Source organism: Sander lucioperca, chromosome 22 (assembly GCF_008315115.2).
Source record: "Sander lucioperca isolate FBNREF2018 chromosome 22, SLUC_FBN_1.2, whole genome shotgun sequence".
Taxonomy (NCBI): domain Eukaryota; kingdom Metazoa; phylum Chordata; class Actinopteri; order Perciformes; family Percidae; genus Sander; species Sander lucioperca.
Genome location: NC_050194.1, coordinates 23,398,481 through 23,425,787, shown reverse-complemented (window position 1 = coordinate 23,425,787; position 27,307 = coordinate 23,398,481). Strand labels below are relative to the sequence as shown.

The following is a 27,307-nucleotide window of genomic DNA, read 5'->3' as shown; positions in this document are numbered from 1 at the left end:
TGAGTGACCTCTAGAGGTGCTGGTAGGTTGGACAGAGCCAGGCTAGCCGTTTCCACCTGCTTCCAGTCTTTATGCTAAACTAAGCTGAGCTAATCCACTGCTGGCTGTAACAGACATATGTAAAATATTTTCATCTAACTCTCTGCAAGCAAGTGAACACGTGCATTTACTAAAATGTCGCACAGTTGCTTTTAATGTGACTTATGGAATCTTGCAAAACAAATGTACCAAATTTTCTTCACCTTTTCCAATGATTTACACATTGTATTGCCCTTATAACCCTTGATTTAATGTAAAGAACAAAAAGTAATATTTACCAGTAGTCAGGCATAGGCACATCTGTGTCTTTGTACTTCTCCTCCAGTTCTGCATTTTTCTGCCTTAGATACTAAAAAGAAATGACACCGTGAAAGTTGAGCCATTAACATTTATGTATTTACCTACATAATAACACAGTATAGTTTTGGTTCTTACATCTCTGCTAGGAACTGGAGTGCTTTGTCGGCTCACGACCGCCCCGATCTGGCTGCTCTTTGGTCGGGAGTGGAAGTAGTCACTGGAGCTCTGGAAGGGGATTCGCTCCACAGTACCCTCAATGCGAATCTGCACATCACAATTTAAATGTATAAACATTTATTGTGGGACAATCTATTGAAACATTATCAATAAGGAAGAATTTGATGAGCACATGTGAGATGCTGACCTGTCTGTTAAGGGGTTCCCAGTGGAAGACCAGACATGCATATGGATTGCTCTCCTGCAGACAAAGAACAGATCAGAGAGTTGATAAGTCAAAACAAAATATCCAAAAAGGTTGGCTAAAATAGAAATTATTATTTATTTTTTTTATACTGATACACGCTTTATTCTATGTATTTCCTGTGCAATTTCCATCAATAAACAGATTTAAAAAAAAAAAAAAAAAAAAAATCCTTCAAATATAATAATTTATCTTCAAATTCCGTGTTTGTTCCAACCAACAGACCAAACCCAAAATATTAAATTTACAATTAAAAGAATCAGAATCAGAAAATATGCAGCTTTTTTTCTGAGATAAAATTACTTAAATCGATTATTCCAGTAATGGTTTCAGCTCTGCTGTGTTGGGCATTCTGACCTGATTGTTGAGACTTTGCTCAAAGCAACATTACATTATTAATTTTTTTTTTAGAACTGATCCACCAGGAATTCAGACAGTGACGACTGTAAATCTCATAAACAAACAGTATCAGCTTAAAAAAAAAACTGGTTTGTCACCATTTTTGTGGATTTTAAGGTCCCAAAGAACCTGGACGATTGCTGTCAGACAGCACCAACTTACCAGCTCAGAACCCTTTCTGCTCTCGTAGTTTGTAAAGAAACGGAAACCCTCGTTGCTGTAACCTTTCAGAAGGACCATACGAGCAGACGGACGTCCATCTCTGTACAGACAGGAATAAGGTTGACATTAGACATTAGTGAAAAACTGAAAATAAATGTATTTCCAGGAGGTGGTGGTACCTACTTGGTGGCTGTGGCGATGCACATAGCATTTGCCTCTCCAATTTCAGGGCACTTTGTGGCTTGATCGAACCAGTTTCCAAATTGTTTGATTGGGTCCAGAGATACAAGCTGACTCTCCTCAAAGCACTGCAAATCAATCATACATCAATGCACTGAGAAACTCAAATTTGAGGTACTTGTACTTCACTTGAGTATTTCCCTTTTTGGAACTGTCTACTTACTCCACTACATCTCAAATGCAAATATTGTACTTTCTACTCCACTACATTTGTCCAACAGCTTTAGTTGCTTTTCAGATGACAGTTTGTCTTTCACTTCCTGTCCAGTGAAAACCATGTACCTCCAGATATGATGTCGTTAAATGTTTGTCGAGAAACTTCTCTTACTACTCAAGCTAAATAAAGTCTTTAAAAAGCCTCTTGGATCAGATGGAAAAGGCATCGTAACAAAGCTGAAAACAGGGCTACATACACATTAATGCAGCAGAAATATTAAGATATAATAGTATATAATAGTAAGTAGTAGTATGTAACAGGAAAACACTGACAGGGAACATTTTACTGCACAATACATAGGCTACTTTTACTTGTTATACTGGGAGCGTGTCTATGTTCCCTGGGTCCTATGTTCCCCTCTTTGTATGAGACTGGGAAACATAAAAAGAATTTCAAAAAAAGGATCCTATGTTCCCCGGTCTGTTACTTTTTCCACCATTACTGCCAAATTCCATGGCTAACCCTAACCCTACCGTAAAGATTGATAGATTGCGGGGAACATAAGGACCCTTTTCCAGAAAAAGGGTCCTATGCTCCCCGGTATGTATTGCTACAGGGGAACATAGGACCCTTTTTGGGAAAAACGGGGAACATAGAACCTTTTTTCTAAAAAAGGGTCGGGGAACATAGGACCCGGGGAACATAGGGATGACCCCGTTATACTTTAAGTTCATTTTGCTGCTACATACTTTTACTTAAGTAAGGTTTTGAGTGCAGGACTTTTCCCCTACTTATATATTCACAGTGTGGTACTGGTAGGCTACTTGTAGTGTACTAAAGTAAATTATCTAAATACTTCTGAAAACAGACACAACCTGATGTAGGCTTTGAATGGTTGAGCCAACCAATGTCAGTGTATTCGAATGACTTATCCAAGGAGCTTTTTTAGGCCTATAGGTTGTACGAGCCAAAAATCAGAGTCAGTTGGGCAGTATGAAAACATACCTGCTGTATCACGTTAAAAACAGCACATATAGCAGTATTTGCACACCTCACATTATGATAACGTTGTTACACAGACCGGACAGTGGATAGTTATATTAATCAGTGTATTTCACCCAAACACAGGTAACTCCAGTCTTTTCAATACCACTCACCTCTTCATCCCCCTTGTATTTCTTCCTCATGTCACTCAGGTCCATGTTTGTGCGGTCACTCGATGATTTCCTGCAGAAACTCAGTGCACAGACGCGTTGTTGACCCGCTGTCAGAGAGGCATGAGACGGAGGATTTCTACCAAATAAACTGATCTGCCCCAATAAATTCGCACTGAGTATGCGCCTCATGCTTGTCAAACTGACGCTGACGTAACAGCGGATCCTCCTTTACGTAAAACATTAAGTGTTTAGTAACCGGACCAAAATGTACGCGATAACATGATTTTAAAATCACATTTTCACATGTAGGCTTTAATTAGGAATACATATGGGATTGTGTGGACAGCAGATATTATTTAAACACAAAAAAAAACGAAAAGCGATGATATCGAAGATTAAAACTACACAGCGATGCGTTGTGCTGCATTCGAGTCATATCTGTTATAGGAGCAACCGAGCGGAAAACCCTTAACGTCCGCCACCTAGTTGGAAATGTAACTACCATTTACACAAGCGCTTTAATATACTACAAATTTGAAGTACGTTTACTTGAGTATTTTCTTCTCATGACACTTTTTAGGCTTTTTTTACTCTGCTATATCTCAGAGAGAAATATTGTACTTTGTACTTCACTACTGACAGCTTTAGTTACTTAAGATTGTTTACATATAAAACATAATTTACAAAAAAATATTATGTTTTTAAATAAATTAAATTACCCAACAGTGTATTCAAGTGCCGCCGAAACTATTTCGATTGATTTCCACAATCATCTGTTGTGATTCTCTTTCCTCCGACACGACAGTGAATGCATCATTTGTGCTGTCGTCACTTCCTGGAATACGATTTCCTCCTAAAGATGGCGGCGACCTTGTGTGTAAAATTATTACCGAAACAGGGTAATGTTGAGTCAATACTGCATTTCTAGCTTTAGCTATCTGTCTGTAACGAGTTAGTACATCGTTGCCTGTTTTTCTAGAACTGTCTACAACTAGCATTGTTAGCTACGCTTCAGTTAAACGGCATACCAGACGAGCTAAAAGTGTATGGTTAGCCAGGGTTAGCATAGCAGCCTCAGCAAATGTTTAACAGACTTTGTGTATTTCAGGATGGCTTCCCCTGACACAGAGTGTTCGGCACGGCTCCAAGGCCGTGACTCGCCACAGGAGACCGATGCACATCCTCAAACAGAAGCTCATGGCTGTCACAAAGTACATTCCTCCCACACGGGTCATTCCTCCAGGAGCCTATCCATCCAAAACCAAACACGTCCAGGAGGTAACATTCATCCCCTTCGCATCTTTTCTCTGACGGACATGAAGGGCCAAGAGCCAATATATAACACTGTTAGTGAGTTGGTGAATTTCTGTCTTGTCCATATCTTGTGTACACTGTGAAAACAAAACATTTTATTCCAAAAGCAGTTCAATTCAATTTTATGTATAGCGTCATATCATAACAGAAGTTATCTCAAGACACTTTACAGATAAAGTAGGTCTAGACCACACTCTATAATTTACAAAGACCCAACAATTTCCCTCAATAGCAAGCATTTAGTGCAACAGTGGCGAGGAACAACTGTAGTTGGTAACTTAGATTAAAAAAAACCTTTTTGCCATATTTGTTTAAACTGTCACTATATCCTGACAGTACTACATATACACACTACTACAAATAATCTGTTCTTCCTTCGCAGTGTCAATCACTGCGCGCAAACTCTAGAGGTGTGAATCGTCACTGATCTCCCGATTCGATTTCGATTATCATGTCTTCGATTCGATATCACGATGCGTCAAATACATTTTTACTATTAGAGCCATATAGGTTATTTAATTAATAGCTTTTCAAGCTTCAACAACAAAACATTCTGCAGTGCTGTAATACTAAATAAATTGGATGCATAAAGCTACAGCACTGAGCACATTACTCTTCCTGAATGTGCAAAACATACCAGAATATGTAAACAGAAAGGTTGTTAGGCATACATTAAATTGTAAACAGGAATAATCGATTATGTCCCGGACGATTATCGATGCAGCATCGTCCATGTCCACGATTCGATGCATCGATTATTTGATTAATTTCAACACCTCTAGTGAACTCTGATCAGTCTGTAAAACTAGGCAGCGCTGATCAAATATGAATCAAGATTCTGTTACTGCATTGCCTTTTTCTCACCTCAAATGTTTTCATAAACATATTTTAGTGTACTGTTTAGCTGTAAAATGAGAGTTTGCTCCAGCCAGTGGGTGGTGCTTGGTTTTGGCTTGACTTGTCACAAACTTTCTCATTTTACAGCTACACCTCACTGATCATATATATATATGTATATATATATATATGTATATATATATATATATATATATATATATATATATATATATATATATATATATATATATGTATATGTGTATATATATATATATATATATATATATATGTATGTATGTATATGTGTGTGTATATATATATATATATATATATATATATATATATATATATATATGTATGTATGTATATGTATATGTGTGTGTATATATATATATGTGTGTAGCTGCTTGTGAAGTTTGGCTTCTTTAAAAGTTTTTTTTTAAGGAAAAACACATTTTTATTCCTAAAACTATGGTATCACAAAAGTAAAAAAGATTGTGTTAGTTTGGATACAGAAACTCAGGTATCACATTGGCATTAATATAGAAACATTTCAAATGATATCTGTAGCTTATAACATCACCATTGTCCCCAAACCTCAAGCGCTCAATGGAACAGTATACACAGTGTAATAGATTAAAAGGAGGGATATGTTAGTAGCTCCACTTCACTGTGAGACAAAATCTTCTATTTTATTCCACCAGGACAACCCTCTTATGTTAGTCCTGAAGAGGAATTTAAATAACGTGTTCCAGGACTCTAAGATGATTGCTGTGGTCCAGAACAGTGCCAGTAACGCTGAAGACATGATGATTCTCAAGCACAGACTCAACAAACATGGCATCACTGTCAAGTTCTTCCCCAACCAGGTAACCATACAAATGTTTTACGACTATTTTTTCCCAGAAAAAAGTGATGGTACAAAGCATGTTGAGTGTGCCAGTGAGTTAAAGTTGTTTTTTTCTTTTTCACTGCCTTAATTAGATAGCAGGCTGTAGAGAAATGATAGGAAATTAGGGGGGAGAGAGAGACGTGTGACAAAGGTCCCAGGCTGGGGACCGTTTCATGGACGGCCACCAGGGCACCCCAGCCTTGTATTTTTATTTGCTTTTTGAAGAAAAAAAATCAGCAAGTGTAACATTTCTTTCCAGTAAATAGACTGCAGCCTAGAGATGGGCCATATGGAGAAAATGAAATATATCGATATTGTGGCGATATTGTAGGGTTGACTATTGGTGCTTTCACAAAATATGCACATAATGAGATTTTTGATAAATAATCATCAGTTATGTTGATATAATAACTATGTGGGTAAAGGCAAATAATAGAAAAGCTAGAACAGTTTGGAAAAGTACATCACGTTACTGTAATGCAGCCTTTAAAACCAGGAAAAGACAACACTTATGTAATATCAGGATATTACGATATCCAAAATGTAAGACGATATCTAGCCTCATATATCGATATCGATATAATATCGATATATTGCCCAGCCCTACTGCAGCCACGTGATTTTACCTGAGGATCACACAATCTCTGCCGTCGTAAAGGGCCCTAACGTTTAACTTGTTGCTAGTTGTTATACAACTGAATTCCAGGCTGTGAAACAATGCATCATCTCTGTAGCTGCTGCATAATTCATAAAATAACCAATCAAAGTAGATAGGAACGTGACTGAGCTCTCCTTTGTGTCCCTTAAAACATGGAACATGCTACACAGCCTTAAACCCCTGTGATCTTAGTTTTCATTGAAGGTTATTCTATTCTTTAATCATGCTTTTTTTCAGGTGGTGCGGTCGTTCCTAAAAGACAGCGTTTACTCCAACATGGCTCCTCTGTTCATTGGTCCTACAGTTATGTTTGTTAGTAAAGAGCCCAAAGCGAAGGAGATGCTGTCGACTCTGAGGGCCAGCCCACAGATGACGCTCCTGGGTATGTTTATTGTCCGTGTCTGAATGCAAGGAGGAACGTTGTGATGCAGAATAATCATTTTATAATGTTTGCTACAGACAAAGATGGCCCGAGAGTGATATGATGCCTCAGGAGGTTACAAATGGATTTACACAGATACGTGGTTCAAGAAATGTCTTATTTGATTTGGGTGTTGATCCTGATTTGGTATTTTCTGTCCAAGACAATTTCTTAACAAAGTACTAACAAATGGGAACTTTATATCATACCCTAAAGGTGTGTGTGTGTGCAATCACTTTAAAAGATAGAACTATTAAGGATTTTAAAAGTAACAGCAACTTGAAGAATTGATTATCTTTTTGTTGAAATTTGTTTTATAATATAATGCAGTTAGCTCATTAAAGATGGCAGGTGCAGAGTTTCCGCAGCTGGTGTTGGTTGACGAAGAAAACAGCAGGAGTGCTGTTTGGAAATAATTAGCATTTGAAGCAAAGGATACAAGTAAGCCCATATATTATCCCTGTGGTATCGGTAAATTATATCAATTATTGATATTTTCAAGGTATTGTATCAAAGTTAGAAGTCCCAGTGACACTCGGAAAGTCCCAAAAATACTGAATTTAGAAACCTTGCTTTTGAGAAGCTGCAGCCAGCAAATGTTTGGTAAGTTATCTTTGGGATGTCTTCAATAATTAATGACATTTTTTAAAAAGTCAATCAGTTAATTTACTAATTGTTTCAGTTCATTTGTAGTCTCGCATTGGCAGACCTTCCTCCACAGCGCTGCGGAGGAAGGTCTGGCTAGTCCACACAGCATTCCGAAATGGGAGAAAAACCTGCTCTGGTTAATTGGCATTTCTTTAAACCAATCACAATCGTCTTGGGTGGTGCTAATCTCCGGACATAATGACGGTGCCTCTGCAAAATAGCCTCGGGAAGGAACTTGTATTGGTGGAACGTGTACGTTCAAAAGTAGTTTTAGTCGTGCAACAGAAAGCTCAGATTGGACAGATAGTCTAGCTAGCTGTCTGGATTTACCCTGCAGAGATCTGAGGAGCAGTTAACCATAGTCCTCACAAATCCACCGGAGTTTAAATTTACAACTGGAACTTCATGGATATAGTCTAGTTCATTAGAGGAAGATTAACACACAATTATTAATACACCTGGATTGTGTTTCATTAAAAACTTAACTGAAAAACATAAACAGAATGTGATTATTTAACTACAGCTCATCAATCACTGCATTGCTCACCTGTCAACAGGAGCCTGTATAGACAACACGTTACTGACTGCCCAGGGGGTGGTGAGCTACTCCAAACTGCCGTCAGTGGCTGTTGTCCAGGGCGAACTAGTCAGCGGGCTGACGATGCTGACCTCCCACACAGCTTCCATGCTGCAGCGCCACCCAGCCCACCTGTCCGCCCTCCTCCAGCAGTACGTCAAACAGCAGAGCTCGGAGGACAGCACACAGGGCGCTCCTAAAGCAGCGGAGGCCACGTAAAGCTTCAGAAATTACTCAGACTGTTGCCTTGCAGATTTCCACCTGCATGGAATGACGAGGGACTGTTGGGTTGGATGCGTACTTTAAGGTTTATTATGATTTAGCACCAAAGTTCCAGGCAAACCTTTAAGCAAAAAAAGAAGTTGGTGGTTTACTCAATCTTAATAAATTGACTGGAGCAGTTGAATTGGCGCTAAAATTCGACTAAATCATACAATGTGCGTCCACCTATAGGAGCACTGTGGCTGCTGTGAATAAAGAAGACTGCAGACGTTTGTGCATTTCAACTTCTCATTGGAAGTTTTGGATTGTGTTGCCCAAGCAATTCCTTTATTTAATTATATTGTCACATATAAATAAACTATTTCAACACATTCTATTGCTCAGTGTAATTTGTTGGGATTTAAGAATTGCAGGATTTGTTAGACAAGCTTTTTAAAAATTGAGTTTTGAATTCTTATCTTGAGTTAAATGCAACTGTTGCCCAAAGTAGCTGCAGTGGCAGAATTCTTGTAAAGTGGCATCATAAAAAAAGCACTCCAGCCAAAATAAACACAAGTGGTCACAGATCCTGATACGTTAATCTGCAGATTACAGCATGTTAATCTGGGTCAGTTAGTCTATTACGGCCCGCCTTTCTCAGGGAGACGGACATTACTGAGGCGCTCGCTTCAACACTCCACTCTCCTCTGCAAAACAGGGGATGTCTAAACTTAAAACTCTCTTTTAAAATACATTTTGATTCAGTAAAAAGTAAAGTACATGGTATTAACAGATCAAAATAATAGATGATTTTATTTAGATATTTATCACAAATGATGTGATTTGCAGACGTGGCACCATTTACAAGCTATTGGTATGATGGTAAATAATGGTCAAATTGTAATCTGCACTGATTGATGGACAAATATTAACCCATATCAACATATATTTATGTTTTTCAGATAAGTATTAACACATATAAAACCATACTTTTCCCTTAAAATACCATATTTTTTAAAATCAAGTCACTTCTAGTATGTTAAGGCCATATTTAAGATCCCACCCTTTGCTTTAAAACAGTAAACTAGGTGTGTAGAGTGAGTGGAGGTTGTCTAGATTTAGGCTACCCTCCACTACATCCCTGCTAGTAGCTGTGTAATTCCAGCTAATGCGGATAATGCCCAGGACGCATTGCGCACGGCGCGCGCAGCCTGCGACGCACAGCTCTCCTTTGATTTGAGGGAGCTCGTTTCACCCACCGGTAGAGAGGACACGGCCGGTGAGATTATGTGATCAGAGTTAGTGATTATCTGTGCATGTAACATGTAGTTTCACAGTTTTTGACTGTTTTAGATGGAAAACGTTGTTTTCTTCGTCTAGATATTGATTTCCCGCAGTTTCTTTAACACCCAATGAGACACCTGTTGGATGTATAAGGCGCAGAGGATCGCAACAGATGATGAGAGTCGGAGGTGAATTTCAGGTAAGACTTTTTTTTCTGGATTTCAAACATTAGCTCGCTTAGAAAACATATAGTTTCTGTTCAATCCTAATATAGCCTAAAGCCGAACCAAACCAGTAGAATATTTAATATAATTTAGATATTGCATGTGATAAACAGGGTTCTCTGCCTTGAATGCATCGTGTTCATATTGATAAGAATACAACTAAACGTTTGGTTGAAATTGTCCAAAGTTCTTTTTCTCTGTGTGCTGGGACAGTGACATCTTAATGGTCTTTGGATAAAGTTTCTAAGAGCAGTTCTGAATAGTTCATGGACCCTAAAGGACTGAAGGTGTAACATATAAAATCAGACTGGCTGCTCATACTGAACTATTTTTACTAAAACATATCAGTGTAGCTGCTTCCTGATTTGCATTCTTGGTCAGTTAATAGTCTTTTTAAATAAGTGACATATCCTCTCCTTACTCTGCCAACAAGCACACACTTTTACAGCTGTTGGGCGACAATGTGCTTCCCTCTGTTAGATTGTCTCGTCTCATCTCTGATTTTGGATTACAAACTGCGTCCTTGTAATTTAATTGAATCCTCACTTAGACTATTTAAAATGTTTGTACTGCATGTAGTAAGGTTGATTTCCACACTCATTTATACATATTTTATTCTCAAGTGATCGTTTATTGGCTGCAGTTTGTATTCCAAAAAACAAGATTATAGCTGTCATAATCTCTGCATTTTAACCCCATCCTCTTGCACGATTCTTCCTTCGCCTCGGTTGACTTGTTGTTTTTTGGCTCTCATTTGAGCTCATGATCTCATATCTGCTCACTTCTGGGTCAATCATGAGGAAGCATAGCATTCTGACCACAAATCATTTGTCTATTTTGATTGTTTTTGAACAGCCCTTTAAATGCTTTATTGCATTTTAAAAGTTGACTCAAATTATTTGGTGTAAGACTGCTTTAAGTGCTCAACTACATGTAACTATGAAACATGTACTGTAGATAACAGATTTTTATATTTTAAATATAAGTTTTGCAAAACTGAGTTACATAGATCTTTTTTTTGTTTTGCAAAAGCTTCTAATCTAAAATTACTTTGTACTCTCGACGCCTTGGGGAAAGTGTAATATCACTTTTGTGGCCATCCAGTGAGATCAAAACCATTTTTTTTTTTTACTTGTAGAATATTCTTTGTGTTCCTTCTTGTGTAAGCAAGCTCAGAAACCTGCAAATCCTTTCATCCGGTTTCCACCACATGCTGTCAGCACTGAGGTCAGTTACTCATCCTCTCCTGCCCTTACATAACCGCAAGCCGAGCTGCTTCTGCCCAGATTTAGAGGGATATCAGTTTGGAAGTACCCATTAACCCATTGATTTAGGTTCCATTGAGATGGCCTTTATTCTCACAGACTCGTTTATTCTCACTTTTGCAGACTGATGCTGTTACAAATACAGTGTTCTGTGATGTTTAAATACAGATGACAGAATAATAAAACCTAAACCTAAAAAAAAGTAATTTCCCTACTTGAGTGAATAAAATAAGGTTTGCAAATTAAATGCACACATAAAATGTTGCAAATGTCTGTAGGAAAGCCAAAAAGCCAAATCTCCAGGTTTCTCCAGGCAAAGAAAATGGTCACTGTCTCACAAACACGTTGCCTTTCTGGAGGAAGTTTTCTTTGTAAAAACAAATATGTGACATCAAAATACTGCACTGTATTTATTCTGTTCATGAATTGCATTGCATATTTTCAGTTTTTATGTCCGTAAACTTGTTTTGCTTACTGTTATTATTTCACATTCATGTAAACAGGTACTTTAAAAGTACTTTGATAACAATCCAATGGACAAAGTTACAATTTCTAACAGCACACTTGCAGTTTCCATGTTGTGTCAGTGCTCTTTGCCTCATGTTCCTCCATGTCCGAGTGGCTAAAAACAACCCATGAAAAACCAATTAAGCAAGGTTAGTAATCCTCTCCTTGCAGCCGGTATTGACCGCCGTGTCACATACTGTACAGTATGTTAGACCAGCTTGTGCAAAACATACAGTATCCTGTGTCAGGAAGTTCCTTCAGTTTTATAAACAAGAGCCTACATTGCTAAACTAATCAACATTTTGGCATGAAAAGAATGATATTTACATCCCAAATATTTCACGTTGAACAATTTCTCTAACAGGACTCAAAATAACAAGAATGCCATTATGTTGCACTACAGCACCACCAAAATATGTTCTTAAAAATGACCATTATAACCTTCAAAAACATAATATGTCACACAGGGCTATTGTGTCAGTTTGGAGCATGTTGTAAGGTGTTTATGTATTCTTTAACCACCCCACCCATGTTCAAAAACTCGAGATTAACAGATTATTCTGTGACAAAGTAACCACAAGAATGACTCTACATCTTCAGAGCCTGTTCCTGTTTTCACCTCAAGTATAGTTCAAAGGAAAACCATGGCAACTGAAACTAATTCTCTTTATTTGCTTACTTTTAGACTTTAGACTTTAAAGTTTGAGTTGCTCATGCATAATAATCTGTAAACAAACTACTATTTAGCTATATATGTAGATATATGTTGTATAAAATGTTAATGAATTTGTGAAGAACATTTAGTTTTCTGTTGAGTGAAATGCCCAGTGTGGGTGACTTTAATATCCAGAGTGAGATGAGGATCCAGGATGTCCGAAGTGTATCCAGGTGGCTCTTTATGTAACTGGATTACAGAGAGTCTCAACTCGTCTCCTGCTCTGTTGAGCCTGTTTGACGCTTTCACTTTGGTTTCATGTTTGCGGAGCTGTCTCGTCCTCGAGGGTCATTACATCTTTTGAAGGACAATATCAAGTGTAACATGTACAACTTTTGATTAAAGTAAGACTTTAAATTAAGAGCTGACTCCCTTACAAAATAAAAGATAATTGCATGTGGAATTTACGGGCAGCTGCAGGCACCACAGACCTGTAGTAGTTTGGTTTATTCTGGAGGACGCATTCCACACACGTGCAGTAGAATGGTGTCTACAGGAAGACGTATTCCGCGCATGCACTTTCTTCTTTTCCCAAAATTCTGGGCAATTTCCCTCCATGAATTGTTGCACATTTGATTGTCTTTATATTGTTTTAAAATTAATTGTCGAGATGTGGGTAGTGACTGATCTCTTCAAATACAGTGTCCGTTTTGGTATTCCAGCACATGTACAGTTGGTGTCTTTGTAGCATAGTGTTCGCATGTCACAACAAATTGGGGGCACATGGATGTCGCACTAGGGCTGTCCTCGACCAAAGAAATTCTTAGTCGACTGACACTCATGATTTTGTTGACTAATCAATTAGTTGATTTATTCTACAGATCTGTGAAACTGAGTTTCTCCACAAAGAATCATGCAAATTCACCACTTTAAATCTTGTGTTTACCAGAAATGTGCTGAAAAGTTTCTCTGATATAAATTCAGCATGAAAAACCTCAGAAGTCTTAACATTTCTCTTTCTATATTCTTGAAAAAGGAATCTGGAAAGTTGCTTTCATGTGTGTTCTTATTTGTTCTAATACCGTCTAGAGATGTAATATTAATAATGGAATATATCTCTCATATATCTCTCAACAACCAGCTGATCACAACAGGGAGGGGAGTCTAAGGTCTGCGCTTTGAAATGGATTCATACGGATCTTCACTCAACCGTAGCCAATCGCTGGCGAGCGGCCTGGAGAAGTCTTCACCAACGTGGAAGCCATCCCGCTCTCGGAGCAGTAGCACTGGGTCATCCCGCCACTCCAGACAGGTGAGTCATAGTTCACCTGAATAAGAGGATTATAGGTCTATGTATATTGTTCTTTTTAAAAGGGAAGTCATTGCTTTGTATCAGTTACAATTTCCACAGAATAACATCCTGACATTTGTTGCAGTTTTAGATGTTCTGTTTTCATTCTAAATTATAGTTTGTTATTTAGCATGAAACCACTGAGATTAGTGAGCCAGATGCTTTGTCTATTTATTTTAAAGGCAGTAAATGCCACAGTAAAATTAACACCATCTTCATCATTGTGTCATGCATACATCTATTCCTCTGTGGCCTTACAAGACACCGGAAGTTAGTTTAAATCAGACCCAGAATTCAAACTTTTCAAACAACACTTAAAATTGTCTAAAAATAAAGAATACCAGTTTACAAATGTCATATAATCAGATTTCTAGACATTCAAAATTCAGCAAAAATCATAGATTACTAAAAAAAAGTATGCTGTTGCCACCTACAGTACTAGGGACATCAGAGTAAAGTTCATCTTGCCTTCTTTTCTGAGCTTTTGAGACAAAGTTAGCTCATCCAAATTTATTTTCATTTCATGAAAAACTGACAATGTTAAGTCATAGTATGTATGTATGTATGTATGTATGTATGTACACTGTACACCTGACTGTCTTATAGGCTATATTAGCCCTCTGGACTGTGGTCTTAACATCTACAGCTTATAACTTATTTGGTCATAACATCTACAACTTATTCCCTGTTATATATTGTTCTTAAAGTATATTATTTCTTTTCTTGTTTGTCAAGCAATTCTATTATGTTTACATTCTTGTCTTTTCATAGTCATAGTTAATATTTAATAATAAGCTATTGCACTGTTCAATCATTCAGTCATTGCATCACATGGTCAGTCCATACCAGACCTTTGTAATCGCTTCACAAATTGTTAACTCTGTGTGAGTGATTTTTATGTATGTGTATATGTCTGTTTGTTGTGTTATGGTTGTCTAAGCTACTGGATGCCTAAAATTTTCCTCAGGATGAATAAAGTATCTATCTATCTATCTATCTATCTATCTATCTATCTATCTATGTATGTATGTATGTACTGTATGTATGTATATATGTATATACTGTATGTATGTACTGTATGTATGTATGTATGTACTGTATGTACTGTATGTATGTATGTACTGTATGTACTGTATGTATGTACTGTATGTATGTATATATGTATATACTGTATGTATGTACTGTATGTATGTATGTATGTATGTATGTATTGTGTCACTTTACACAATTTGTTGTGTTTTGCTGTTGTGCTTTTGTAAAAGGTCAAAACAATTACTAAAAAAGAAGAATAACATTGCCATTTAACCTTAAAATTAAAGTGTGTTTCCCGTTTATGCTGTCTATAGATTATCAAAGACTGGGAAGTGATTGACGACCTTCAGGTAGAAATGCACGCAGGAGGCGATAACCCTCACGACATGACCACCCCGGGTATCTGTGAAGGATATCTCCTCAAGAGGAGGAAGTGGCCACTGAAAGGTTGGCACAAGGTGAGAAATCCGTCCACTCTGTCATCTTGTATGCCAACACGTTGACTTTATCAATAAAGTTTTTTAAAATATGATATTTGATCTCTTTATCAGCGATACTTTGTCTTGGAAGCAGGGAACTTGCGTTACTCCAAAAATCAACAAGATGTAAGTAAACATTATGTTATTTTTTAAATAGGATATTTCTTCAACTAGATTTAAACACTTAAACATACCTTTTGTCCACTGAAGGTGTCCAGGGGAAGATTCCAGGGCTCTTTAGATGTCAGCCACGCAGTAATGTCGATAAACAAGAAGTCAAATCAGATTGACTTGGATGCAGGGGACATTCTCTATCACATAAAGGTAAACAGTTATTTTCAAACAAACAAAGAGTGTGCCTTCAGATTAAAAGGACATATCTTTGACTTTTCTTTTCTCTCTAAGGCAAAGAGCCATGAACTCTTCTACATTTGGGTAACAAAGCTACAAGCCCACCGCCTGTACAAGAAGCATGAGGCGGCTCATGTTCACAGCAGCTTCCTCCAGACTTTGTCCCATGGCATTGCAGCCGGACAAGCTGGGAATGGAGATTTGGTGATTATCAAATAAGCAATAAAGTCAAACGTAACACACAACAATCTTTACAAGTGACTCAGATTAACTCCTGTGTCCTCTTCCCTCTGTATTTATGTTACCAGAGCTCTGCAGGCATGGTGGATTCAGCTGGAGCACCAGCAGGAGTGCTGCCCTCAGATAACAACGCTGTGAACAGAAAAGTGTCGGCCTGGCTGCAGCAAAGTCACAACCCAGACTCCTGTGTTCAAGGTATGTGTCATATATTCCCAAATGCAAAGAAACAACATTCACAAACCAATGAAAAAGTCTCATTATAGAAACAGATTTCGAATAAAGTCTGGATAGTCTTTGAAAAATATAAGTTATTTAAAGGGGAGCTGTAAAGCCTTTTGTATCTCCAGAGGAAGCTGTGCGGAATCTGATAAATTGCCTCAAGTGATGTCACTTGACAAAATCATGGTGTTCGTTGACTAAGAATTTCTTTAGTCGAGGACTGCCCTGGTGTGGAGGTAGAAAGAAGTGAGCTTAAGAGATCTCTGTAGCCCGCTCCTCATCTCTGCTGCAGGCTAGAGACTCAATGCTACATTAGCTCCTACTAGCACGACACACCCCGAATCTCTGATGGAGCCGTCTATGCTTGAGTCACATTGTGGGTGTTTAGGTGCCAAAACAAGGAAGAACAAAGTGTGGAATGAATAAGACGATATCTCTGGTTCTGCTGCATTGATTTATGTATATATATATTAACCATCCATCATGAGTCTGATAGTGTTATACTGTAGGAGTGCAATTATAAGTGTCTCTCTCAGGAAACACGGTTAAGAAAACAGCTATTGGAAGTGTGCCTTGCATTTCTGTTTCTGGTGGTACATTTTGTTATTCCTCTGGATAAACAGACTTGTGTAAATGATGCGACATCATGTTAAGATGCTGTATTGTTAATGTGTAGTTTTTTTTATTGATCTAAAACTTAAAAACTAACATAAATGTCAGGTTTTACTCTGTCAACCAGAATCAAAGAGTATCATTAATCATTCTCACTATTTAAAAGCTCTTACACAGCTGTCTCTGTGGAATCTTTTTCACCATAAAATGTGATCATGACCACACAAATCTTACCTGATTAATTAGTGACAGAAACTCAATAAATAAATATACCACTCATGTTTTCTTCCAGAGCTGAACCGTTGTCATTTGGACCTTACTGAGCTAAACCGCTTAATCCAGAAGCTGCAGATGTTGGAAGGGGGCCAGGCTTTCACTAACGGAGACCTGAAGCGCATCATCAGCATACAGGTAGAGTTCTGTTCAGTTTGGAGCAGCTTCTTTCTGTGCAGCATCACATGAAATTAAAATTATTTATAAATGTTCTGATCCAGAATATCTCGCTTGAGAAGCCGAAGAAGCCGAGGTCAGGGAAGATGTGGAGCCACTCTCGCACATTATCCCTGGGAATGGTAAGAAAGGTCTGTAATTTACTCTCAATTAGTATGTAGACCAAACGGGTGTTTTACATTGATTTGTACATTGATGCGATATCATTTAATATCAATGTTTTAAATTGATTTGAAATACTTATTGATTGAAATCATAAATAGTCTTTTTACTGGTAAATTATTTTTAGAACACATTGGGTTTAAAGGGTCTGTACTCGATATTCATGAAAAACAAAATAGGATGGGATTGCCTCCACACGACTCTCACAGACAGTTCCCCAACTCGTCAAATACTGACACTTTGTTACGGCCCTCAACGACAGATACCGATGCACAAGGCACTCACATGCAGTCCCATTTACTGGCTATCAAAACAAAGAACAGAGAAACTCAGATTACAACACAAACAGAGGGAGTGTGACTTCATTCTCTGCTCAGGACGCCATTACTCCACTATTTCTTTATAAAAGCAAATAGTTGTTTCCGCTATTTTAATGTTCTGAATATTGAGTACAGACTCTTAAGTATATGACATCCCAATCCTCCTGTAACATTTTTGGGCCTTTTTTTCTAATCCAAAGCCTATTCGTGGGATTACTAAATCGGTGAGTTGGCAATGGGCAGAGACAACTTGATTCATAAAAATGATTAAATGTTTTCCATTTACACACTTATAGTTGTAGCATCCTGAAAATGAATTGTGACTGCATAAATAATGGACACAAAAAAATGTAAATTAGTTAAACGTGTTTTATTTTAATTGCACTGAATAACGTTTCTGTGTGCTTTAGTCTGGTATATTCGTAGTAGTCTTATTCAACCTCCAAAATATATTTTATATACCAGAGTATCTTGTTTTTCCCACAGAACAGAGCATAAAATGAGTAAATGAATAGATCAATCAAGTAAACCTGCGTTTTGTTTAGATTCTAGATCAGTAGTTTTCAATCCTGTTCTTTAGAAATCAGAGTGCTGTTGGTTGTCTATAAAATCAATTTAATTTAATCATAAAATACCTTAGGGCTGTGGTACTAGAGGTCCAGGTTTAAGCCATTAAAAAAAGTAGTTAACCTGATGTTCCAAATGTAAATAAGTCCTTGATTAGATGACTATTATGATATTGATGTATCTTCACAGTACAGTATTGGTTTTGCAGGGAAAGCACATTATTACCAATAATGATGACTATAATCCATGTTGGTCAATTTAATTGATTTCACCAGGATGATTATCACACAACACAATGCAACAACAATAAAACAATAAAAACTGTACTAGAGATCCAATAGGCCTCAACACATTTTATAGGTAGAATTTTTAGTGAAGTTTTAGTGCGTAACTTTTTGATATTAATGAACGTCCGTTACATTCAAGCCATTGCCAAATGAGTTGCTACAAAGCTAATCAAGACTGTCAACTCCACACAGCTCTCTCTGTATTTCTCAGTATGACTATGTTAAGATAAGATTGTGTCGTCCGGTGACTTTCCCGCACAGAAGAATGTGAGAAGATAATTACCTCTTCTGAAGAGTCCATCATGTTTTTTTTTATCCTCTGTGTCCTCCTTGGCTACTAGCAACTGTGTGAGCGATCACATAAGGCTTGTATCATGTGGACGTGCCGCCAGTTTTGTTGTCATTACTTAGAATTCCTATGCACTATAGCTTTAAATTAGTTACTCCTGTGTTTGACAAATCATATTTTTTATGTGAAATATGATTATTAGTTTATACACACATTTGAAGCTACCGCCAGCAGCTGGTTATAGCTTAGGTTAGCATAAAGACTGGAGACAGAGGGAAACAGCTAGCCTGGCTCTGTTCAATTGTTACAAAATCTGCCTACCAGCTCCTCTAAAGTGAACTAATTTACACATTATATCCGTACAAAAACAGAAGTCTAAAAAAATAATAAAATGAGTGGTTTTACGGGGAGGAGTATTTATTAGCTGATGACAACAAGACTCCAGGAAGTTACTGCGCCTTTACACCTAAATTCTCAGATAACAAGGGACATTGTTAAGTGAACCATTGAATCAACCATCTTCCATTCTCCTCTGTTCATCTTCATAGCTGTCCTCCAGTCACCTGGGCAGCTCGCCTCACCTCGGTGCATCGGTCCCCTCTATCCCTGACTACGTCTACTCACAGCTGTCCCCTCCTACTGCCACATCGCCCGAGGGCAAGAAAATCCAGCAGGACATCTGCGCCATATCGCTACGAGGTCAGAAAAACAGAAACATGCACACAGGTAGACAGGGTTCCTACAAGGTAGTATTATAGGTAGATGAGCAAAATCCAAGACAAGATCAGAGAGTCCACAGAGATGATTATGCAAAAGGTAAAATGTTACAAATGCCATATTGAAAGAAATCTGAAATGAATATGCATCCAAATTTCCCCTGAAACTACTTCTGTTGTTATTCCTCTTCAGTGCTTGCTTCGCTGAAGACAGTGCATGAAACTCTGTCCCAGGAGAGGCAGAAGCTGCAGGAAGTCTGGGAAACTAACAACATCCACCAGTCTAAAACCGCTGAGGTACGATTCACGCTGAACCTGTCATCTGAATTCTCTGGGACATATTCCTTTCTGGGCTTTGATGGCTGTTTTTCTTTGCTCATCATTCTCTTTCCTCCGTCGACAGCCTGCAGCAGCGAGGCATTCATCCCACGGGCCTCCTTCAGTAGCAGATTCAGCTGCAGAGTATTTTGACGCCAGCGACATCCTTTGTGGTAGTTCCTCTGAGGTGTCTGATGAGTCAGGACTTAGTGATGGAAGCACCACCAACTCTGAGCCAGAGGAAGGACATGGTGGGTACATGTAGGACCTTCATTCATGCTATACAATTATTTTAATTAGTTTCATCTACTCTGACAACTAGTTGCATCAGTACGCAAACAGAAAGGAAACAGAAATGTCAAAAATAAGTTTTTACAGTAAGAAGTGTGATATTTTTCCCCTGGAAACTTTAAACCTCATGAAGAAACTTTAAATAAACCATTTTAATTTCTGCATTAAGACAATTCCCAATATGCCAATGTGTGTTTTAAGCGCTAGGCAATTTATTTATTTAAATTTACTTTTAATTATTAGTTTATTTTTTTCAGCTAAATATTTTAGAGAGTATTATAGATCCAAGACAAAACTGATAGAAGGGCGGGAAAAGTCACAATTACATATCCATCTGCTACTTCAGCACAATGGACAGCGCCATGGATTTTTAATTACACGGTTAGGCTACAAATATTTCAGAGCCATGGTCGGGACCGTAGATTCTAACTTGCACAAATCTCAGTCATATAAAGGATCAATAAGTCAGACAGACACAATTATATTCAACAAAACAACTCCTCTGCTCCTGCACTCTCTCTGCTACTAGGGGATGGAGTGGGGGGGATGGTAGATTAACAAGGGGCATGTATTTTAGTCATTATGCTAACAAGAGGGATGGCATTGCCCCTCATTCCCCCCTCAAATTGCCTCCTGGATTTAATTGAAATATCTATTGGCTGTATTACCATGAAATGTGGTTCATTTGAACATTCATATTCCTGAGGGGATGAGTTGTAATAACTTTGATTGTCGCTTAATTTTGTTTTCTAGCGCCATCATCAGGTCAAAATTTCTGTTTGTCCACTAATTTGATTTATAACTAAACACCTGCAAAACTAACATTTCCATCAGCCTCAGCTGTACTTTGTTTAGCACCAATATTAGCATGCTAACACACTAAACTCAGATGGTGAACATTTTAAACATTATACCTGCTAAACAGCAGCCTGCTAGCATTTAGCTCAAAGCACTTTTTTAAAGATTATTTTTGTGGGCTTTTCCCTTTATTTGATAGTGACAGTGACAGGAAAGGTGGGAGAGAGATGGGGGATGACATGCAGCAAAGGGCCGCAGGTCGGATTCGAACCCGGGCCGCTGCAGGACCCATGGGGCGCACGCTCTTACTGAGTGAGCTAGAGGTCGCCCCAGCTCAAGCACTTCTGTGCCTAAATACAACCTCACAGAGCTGCTAGCACGGCTGCAGACTATTGTTCTTGTTGTTTCCTGAATAGAAATAACAAACTGCCCTTTTGCTTTGATTAATATTACTTCCTTTCACCAACATTACAGCGTCGGCCACCCGGAAGTACCGTGCTAGCATTTCCAAGAGTCCTAACAGCTTTATTCCCAAGAGCACCGGCCGGCGAACGACACTGCCTGCTCACTGTCCTGACAACAGCCACGTGGGCCTCATGGCTATCCTCTACAATAACATAGGCAAGTCACACCACTCTGCTGTTACACAGACTTTATTTTTGAAACAGCAGTTTCCTTATGTGCTGTGTTTTTCCTCAGGTAAAGACTTGGCTCGAGTGTCCATGCCTGCTGCTCTCAATGAGCCCGTTAACCTGCTGCAGAGGCTGTGTGAAGAGCTGGAGTACAGTGAGCTGCTGGATATCGCCAGCAACACATCGGACCCCTACCAGAGGATGGTAAGACTATTCACACACATTTATGTAATATGACTGAGTCAGATTGTCGTTAATGACGTTGTAGCAACCCTGATAAATCTGCAGCGGCTAAGCAGTTGATAATGTTTCCTAGAAATATAATTTAGACTCCAGTCCAGGAATTTTGCAGTGCACCTGTCTTTACTTTTTTTAAACTGCCCAAGTAAAGGCAGGAAAATGGCTGCTTGTTGTCTTGTGGCTGCACACAGAATCACCCAGCAACAGGCAGTTACATGAGCAATGAAGTGATTTTGTCATATACTGTATATTTTTTTTTAAGTAAACATACAATAACAATCAGGGATATGTAACAACCAACAACAATGTCTTTCCTCCTTTCCTCATCCTCCCGATTGTCTCTGGATTGAGTTAGCACAACACACTCTTGTATTTGATCTCTTACAGGTTTACATTGCTGCCTTCGCTATCTCTAGTTACTCCCCTGTGACATTCAGAAACCGCTACAAGCCCTTTAACCCGGTGCTGGGGGAGACCTACGAGTGCGTCAGAGAGGACCGGGGCTTCCGCCTCATCAGTGAGCAGGTATCTCACAAACAGGACATTTATTATGTGATATTTTATTCAGGAATATCTTTAAGAGCTCTGAGTGGCTACTACAGGGGACCAAACTGACTTACTTCTACGATTGGGAAAAGATGATGGGGAGTTACTATTTAATCCCCTCTTGGTAAATTAAGATGGATCATCTATTTGTGTAATTGAGCAGCTCAGCCACACAGAGCTGCACGAATCAACACTGAGTGATTTATTGCTTTAATGAAATGGTGGTAACTAATCATGCTATCAAAAATGAACACAAATCATTTATTTTAATGTGATAGCAATTACGTGAAAAGTAATTAAATGTCAGTCCTCGACAAAGCAATTCATTTCTTGAACAGTATCTTAGCAATACAGCTTCTAAAAACATGATTTCAGATAGGCACGCTGAAATTTAGAGATGCAATTTCAAGATGCAGTATGTAATAAATCTCAAAGCTCAAGAAACTGCAGCGATTACACAACGTTTTACAGTGATGCATATTCCTAAGTAAAGCAATATAGTATTTATAATATCATGAGACAGTGACTTCTGTTAATATCATTGATTACATAGTAGTATGTGATCAAAAACTCTTTCCATGGCAGGAATTGAATTTGATAATAAAGAAATTGACAGTTGATAATTAAAAAAAATCTGGAGGTGTGAAGTTAGAAAGATGTGATCTTTCCAGACCTATGTAGCCCGCTGCTCATCTCTGCTGCAGGCTGGAGGCTCCAGGCTACATTAGCCGCTACGGGCACAACACACCCTAATGTCCGACTAAACTGTCTGCAGTTAAAGTTGCAGTTAGAGTTGCATTTTGGGTGAAGAAGGCACCAGGTTTTGACAGGAAAAGAACAATGTGTGCAATAAAAAAGACTGTTCTGCTGCTAAATCGGTGCAGTGCTCTTTTTAGGACAAATGCACAGATAGTGCAACGATAATAAAATATGTAACAGTCTCGTTGATAAAGATCCAATTCTAATTGAAAGTGAAAAAGCTTTACATCTCTTTTACTTTTTCTTCCACACTCATATGTACTGGAAGTATCCATTTTAAAATTTTGACATACTTTTTGGTACTTTACCAGGTATGCCACCATCCCCCCATCTCTGCCTGCCATGCACACTCAGAGAACTTCTCCTTTTGGCAAGGTGAGACTCTTCTTTTATCAAACCAAATTCTTGATTTGTGTTTCAGTTAGTGGTCTAAGTCACATGTCTCTTTATCCTCTACATTTGCTTTGGAAATGCATTTGCAAAGCAAAGTTAGGACTTCTTGTAATGTATATTCTCAACAACACTTGTTTATTTATATTCCTGAACAGACCAGCGATGGAAAAATAAATTCTGGGGGAAGTCACTGGAGATTCTGCCAACAGGAATGGTGAATGTCACTCTTCCAAGGTAAACAGTCTACACCTGGCATTATACTTGCCATTACATGTAAGTGAACATCATACTTTATGTGAAGCAATGAAGGTTCTCTCCATTAGAAAATCAATGAGACATGAAACACTTCCATAAATATGCCCGTTTTAAAATGACACAATCAGGACAAACCAGAGCCACAGCACTTGGCCGTGTATACATCATGATTACTAAAGCACACTTAAGGTTTTCCACAAAAAAAAAATCCCAAAAGGTTTTCATTGGCATATTTGCCTTTATTTGACGGTTGACAGAATAGTGAGAGACAGAAAACATGGGTAGGAGAGAGAGAGGTATGACATGCGGCAAATGTCCAGGGCTTGAATCAAACATGAGACGTTGCGTTTATAAGGTTATGCACCTTAACCATTAGGCTACCAGGCGTCTAACTAATAATTATTTTCTGTACGTCACTTTTTTGCTTAATAGATTAGAATTCTTTCCAAAAAATGGGAAAGAATGTTGTTGTTGTTGCTCATTTTGTTCAACCAAAATGGAAAGATATTCAGTTTACAAAGATATGAAACAAAGAAAACCAGCAAACATTCATACTTGATAAACTCTCTTTGTTAGTTTAGCTTGATAAATTTGATGTTTTGTCCAGGTATGGTGACCACTATGAGTGGAACAAAGTAGTGACCTGTATCCACAACGTCCTCAGTCAGCAGCGCTATCTGGAGCATTACGGAGAGGTCACCATCCGTAACCTCAACAGCAACGTCTGCACCTGCAAGATTACCTTCGTCAAGGTGAACGAAACGACTTCCTGCAACACTCAGCTCTTTTCTCTTTTCTGTGTTTGGATATTTTAGGGTTTTGACTGACACGTTTGTCTGTTTTTGTAGTCTCGTTATTGGGGTTCAGACACGAACAAGAATGAAGTGCAGGGCACGGTGCTGGACCAAAGTGGGAGTGTCATTCACCGGTTCGGAGGTCTGTGGCACGAAGGCATCTACTGTGACACCCTGCCCACTCCGAAATGTGTCTGGAAGCCAAGTGAGTGTGTGATCATCGCAAACAAGACTGAGGACATGTTTGCTAATGTGTTTGTCCTCAAGGTTTTTCATGTGTTGCTTAGATTCTGCTTTAGAGGTTAAGGGTTTAAATGGAAGCATTCCCTGTTGCCAAAACTGCTAATCAGCATAAATCCAGGCGTCACGTTTGTGCAGCAGCTCACCGGAGAGGCTTCTGTCACCCCACAGATCCCCAGCCAAAGGATCATATGCTGTACTATGGCTTCTCCACCTTCGCCATGGAGCTAAATGAACTGACCCCCGACCTGAAGCCTCTCCTTCCTCCTACAGACAGCCGTCTGCGCCCAGACCAAAGGTGAGGCGAGCTGGAGACGGTGCAAAGAAAAAAAATCAACATATAATAGAGTGACGGTCTAATGTAATTTTCAAAAAAAGTGGATTTAGTGTTGAATTATTCTTTAAATTCCTCTGCTTTTAATAGGTTGCTGGAGGATGGAAAGGTGGATGAAGCAGACATAAAGAAAGATGAGATAGAGGAGTTTCATAGGGAGCGGAGAAAAGAGCTCTCCAAAATGGGGCAAGATCATGTTCCACGTTTTTTCAAGTAAGTTCAATTATTTTGTAATCCTGGTTATAGACAAACAATTACGCCCTGTCACAACAAAGTGAGTAACTTTGGTGTTTTAAAGTTAGTTTGGATTCACCAAAGTCACTCAATAACACAAACAAACAAACCGATGGAGGCAGCAACTCCTGTGTTCTGCGAGGTAAAATGACTGTTTTTGTCAAAGGAGTCTGGTAGCTTTAAAGAGAGCAGAGATAACGGCTTCAGTTCCCTGTCGACAAGGTAAAGCGGTGAAAATATGCTAAATAGTGTTCACTTAAACAGTTTTTTTTAGGTGGCTAATCTACATTTAGCTGCTGGCCCCCATCCACAGCAGTACATTGCTTAGCTTCTGTGTTAGGACTCCTGCCTGCTTCTCCAAACTATTATATCAGTATTGAATTCACTATAATGTAATGACGAAGCAAAGCAGCAAATTCTCACAATTCAGAACCTGGACCTATTAATTTTCTGGCATTTTTGCGTGAAAAATGAATGAAACGGTTAATCAATAAACAGTACTATGGCAAGTTCATTTCCATATTACTCAGTATGCTTACATTCTTACAGATACATGTTAAACAATAAATATATATATATAAACATGGATATAAAGTAAACATTTGATTTATGGTGATACAGCTGAAAACAAGCAAGTTTCTTCTTTGTTTCAAATTGTTGATATTTTGAAGATACCACATGGTCTTCTCACCATGTTCCTGTGCAAATACATGAATTGTATGAAATGAAAGTTTGTAAATGATTATTTTCTTCTTCTTCAGAAAAGCCAAAGATTCCTGTGGACGGGACGTGTGGTTGACAAACGGGACGTACTGGAAGCTCAGAGAGAATCCAGGTTTTGCTAATATTGAAAACCTAACTGTCTGGTGATGAGACGACAGCGACGAGCGACGCCAGACAAAAACCACATGTGGGTGAGAGAGAGAGAGAGAGAGAGAAATATCAGTGGCGGATAAACAGCTCTGAGAAACGTGCAGAGTGGAGATGATGCTGCTGGTCTTTCTTCTCGTTCCTTCTGTTGGCCCATGACTGGTTCATGGAAACCCTCAGCACCAGTAGTCCCATCAGACCAGTCAGTCGCCCAGCATCCAGCACAGGTGAAGAAACAGAAAGAACTTTTCTCATCACGATCAGTTTTATAATGCATTTTTTTTTTTTTTGACTTCTTCAGTCAACACATATACAGTATATGTTTATATTTTTGAGAATTGCACAGTTTTTTGCAGAAAAGACTGAATGTGTGACGCACACTCTGCATGAACATGAACAGTCAGGCTAGTAACAGGCCTGTTGTGTTAGTTTATTAATTGTAAACATTTATTAAAAGCATGTCTTCCTTCTCAGCCAGTTTACTTAACATTTTATGATGGGTACATTTGTTTGATCTTCTGAAGTTAATGCTACAGTTAGGGCTGGATTACCAACTGAGCAAAGCGGGCAACAGCCACAGCGTCCCAGACAAGGGAGCCAGTGGGTATTTTCATTTATTTGATTATTAATTTACTAACATGATTCTTGCAATTTTTGTGTTGGCACTTATTGTATGTCGCTTTGGATAACAGCGTCAGCTGTGATGTATTACAAATTGGTTTGGGAATATGCTCCACTAAAGCACAATAAAGATAAGAACCTTAAATCTGCAGTTAATTATCACCAGAATCTGCAGCATCCCTCAGCATCACAGAGCTTTAAAGTCAGTTTCAGCTCATTGTTTATCTGTTCGGCCACAACTTTACTGTTTTAGTTCACCCTGACCCGTCATATAGCGTCGTTTCCAGAGAAAAAAAACTCTGTACACTACCTGCTCAGCAGCAAACAGCAGACACAGTTAGAGACTAGCTGGTGAACAAAGTGGAGCATTTGTGCAGATAAAGAGACATATATTTCCCTCAGGAGTTGGAAGAGACCAAAAACAGCTAAAAGAGAGAGAACCATCAGAAACACGGCATCAGATGAAGGATAATTAGTGCTGCAACGATTAGTCGATCGACAGAAAATGAATCGGCAGCTGATTTGATTATCGTCTTAGTTCTTTTTTTT

At 38.5% G+C, this 27,307-nt stretch overlaps 3 protein-coding genes and 1 long non-coding RNA gene across 6 annotated transcripts in view; 2 read left to right on the top strand and 2 right to left on the bottom strand.

Annotated features, from left to right (window-relative positions):
• Positions 1 to 3,092, bottom strand: part of pnpo (pyridoxamine 5'-phosphate oxidase) — a 4,500-nt gene extending 1,408 nt beyond the window's left edge. The window contains exons 1-6 of the mRNA XM_031315415.2: positions 2,876 to 3,092; positions 1,505 to 1,629; positions 1,322 to 1,421; positions 704 to 757; positions 475 to 603; positions 318 to 388 (exon numbers count right to left, since the gene is read on the bottom strand). Coding sequence (XP_031171275.1) covers positions 318 to 388; positions 475 to 603; positions 704 to 757; positions 1,322 to 1,421; positions 1,505 to 1,629; positions 2,876 to 3,064 — 668 coding nt within the window. The 5' untranslated portion in view covers positions 3,065 to 3,092. The remainder of the gene's footprint in view (positions 1 to 317; positions 389 to 474; positions 604 to 703; positions 758 to 1,321; positions 1,422 to 1,504; positions 1,630 to 2,875) is intronic.
• The window catches only part of LOC116061308, a 14,232-nt gene extending 2,098 nt beyond the window's left edge, over positions 1 to 12,134 (bottom strand). The window contains exon 1 of the long non-coding RNA XR_004107689.2: positions 12,102 to 12,134. This is a non-coding gene — a long non-coding RNA (uncharacterized LOC116061308). The remainder of the gene's footprint in view (positions 1 to 12,101) is intronic.
• On the top strand, positions 3,684 to 8,816 carry mrpl10 (mitochondrial ribosomal protein L10). The gene is made up of 5 exons (XM_031315416.2): positions 3,684 to 3,774; positions 3,984 to 4,153; positions 5,731 to 5,895; positions 6,814 to 6,958; positions 8,203 to 8,816. Exons 1-5 carry the CDS (start codon positions 3,684 to 3,686, stop codon positions 8,439 to 8,441), a joined length of 810 nt encoding a protein of 269 aa, XP_031171276.1. The 3' UTR covers positions 8,442 to 8,816.
• Positions 9,395 to 27,307, top strand: osbpl7 (oxysterol binding protein-like 7). Of its 3 annotated transcripts, XM_031315374.2 has the most exons (23): positions 9,395 to 9,906; positions 13,500 to 13,670; positions 15,056 to 15,199; positions 15,293 to 15,346; positions 15,431 to 15,544; positions 15,626 to 15,775; positions 15,880 to 16,006; positions 16,935 to 17,053; positions 17,137 to 17,223; positions 17,775 to 17,798; positions 19,266 to 19,416; positions 19,627 to 19,730; positions 19,837 to 20,002; positions 21,315 to 21,461; positions 21,540 to 21,676; positions 22,100 to 22,237; positions 23,329 to 23,392; positions 23,566 to 23,644; positions 24,273 to 24,417; positions 24,514 to 24,664; positions 24,871 to 24,997; positions 25,124 to 25,246; positions 26,029 to 27,307. In XM_031315374.2, exons 2-23 carry the CDS (start codon positions 13,542 to 13,544, stop codon positions 26,135 to 26,137), a joined length of 2,589 nt encoding a protein of 862 aa, XP_031171234.1. In that variant the 5' UTR covers positions 9,395 to 9,906; positions 13,500 to 13,541; the 3' UTR covers positions 26,138 to 27,307. The 3 variants fall into 3 exon arrangements, with proteins under 3 accessions (XP_031171234.1, XP_031171236.1, XP_031171237.1); XM_031315376.2 differs by lacking the exon at positions 17,775 to 17,798; XM_031315377.2 differs by lacking the exon at positions 17,775 to 17,798 and having other exon boundaries at positions 9,396 to 9,906; positions 17,137 to 17,214.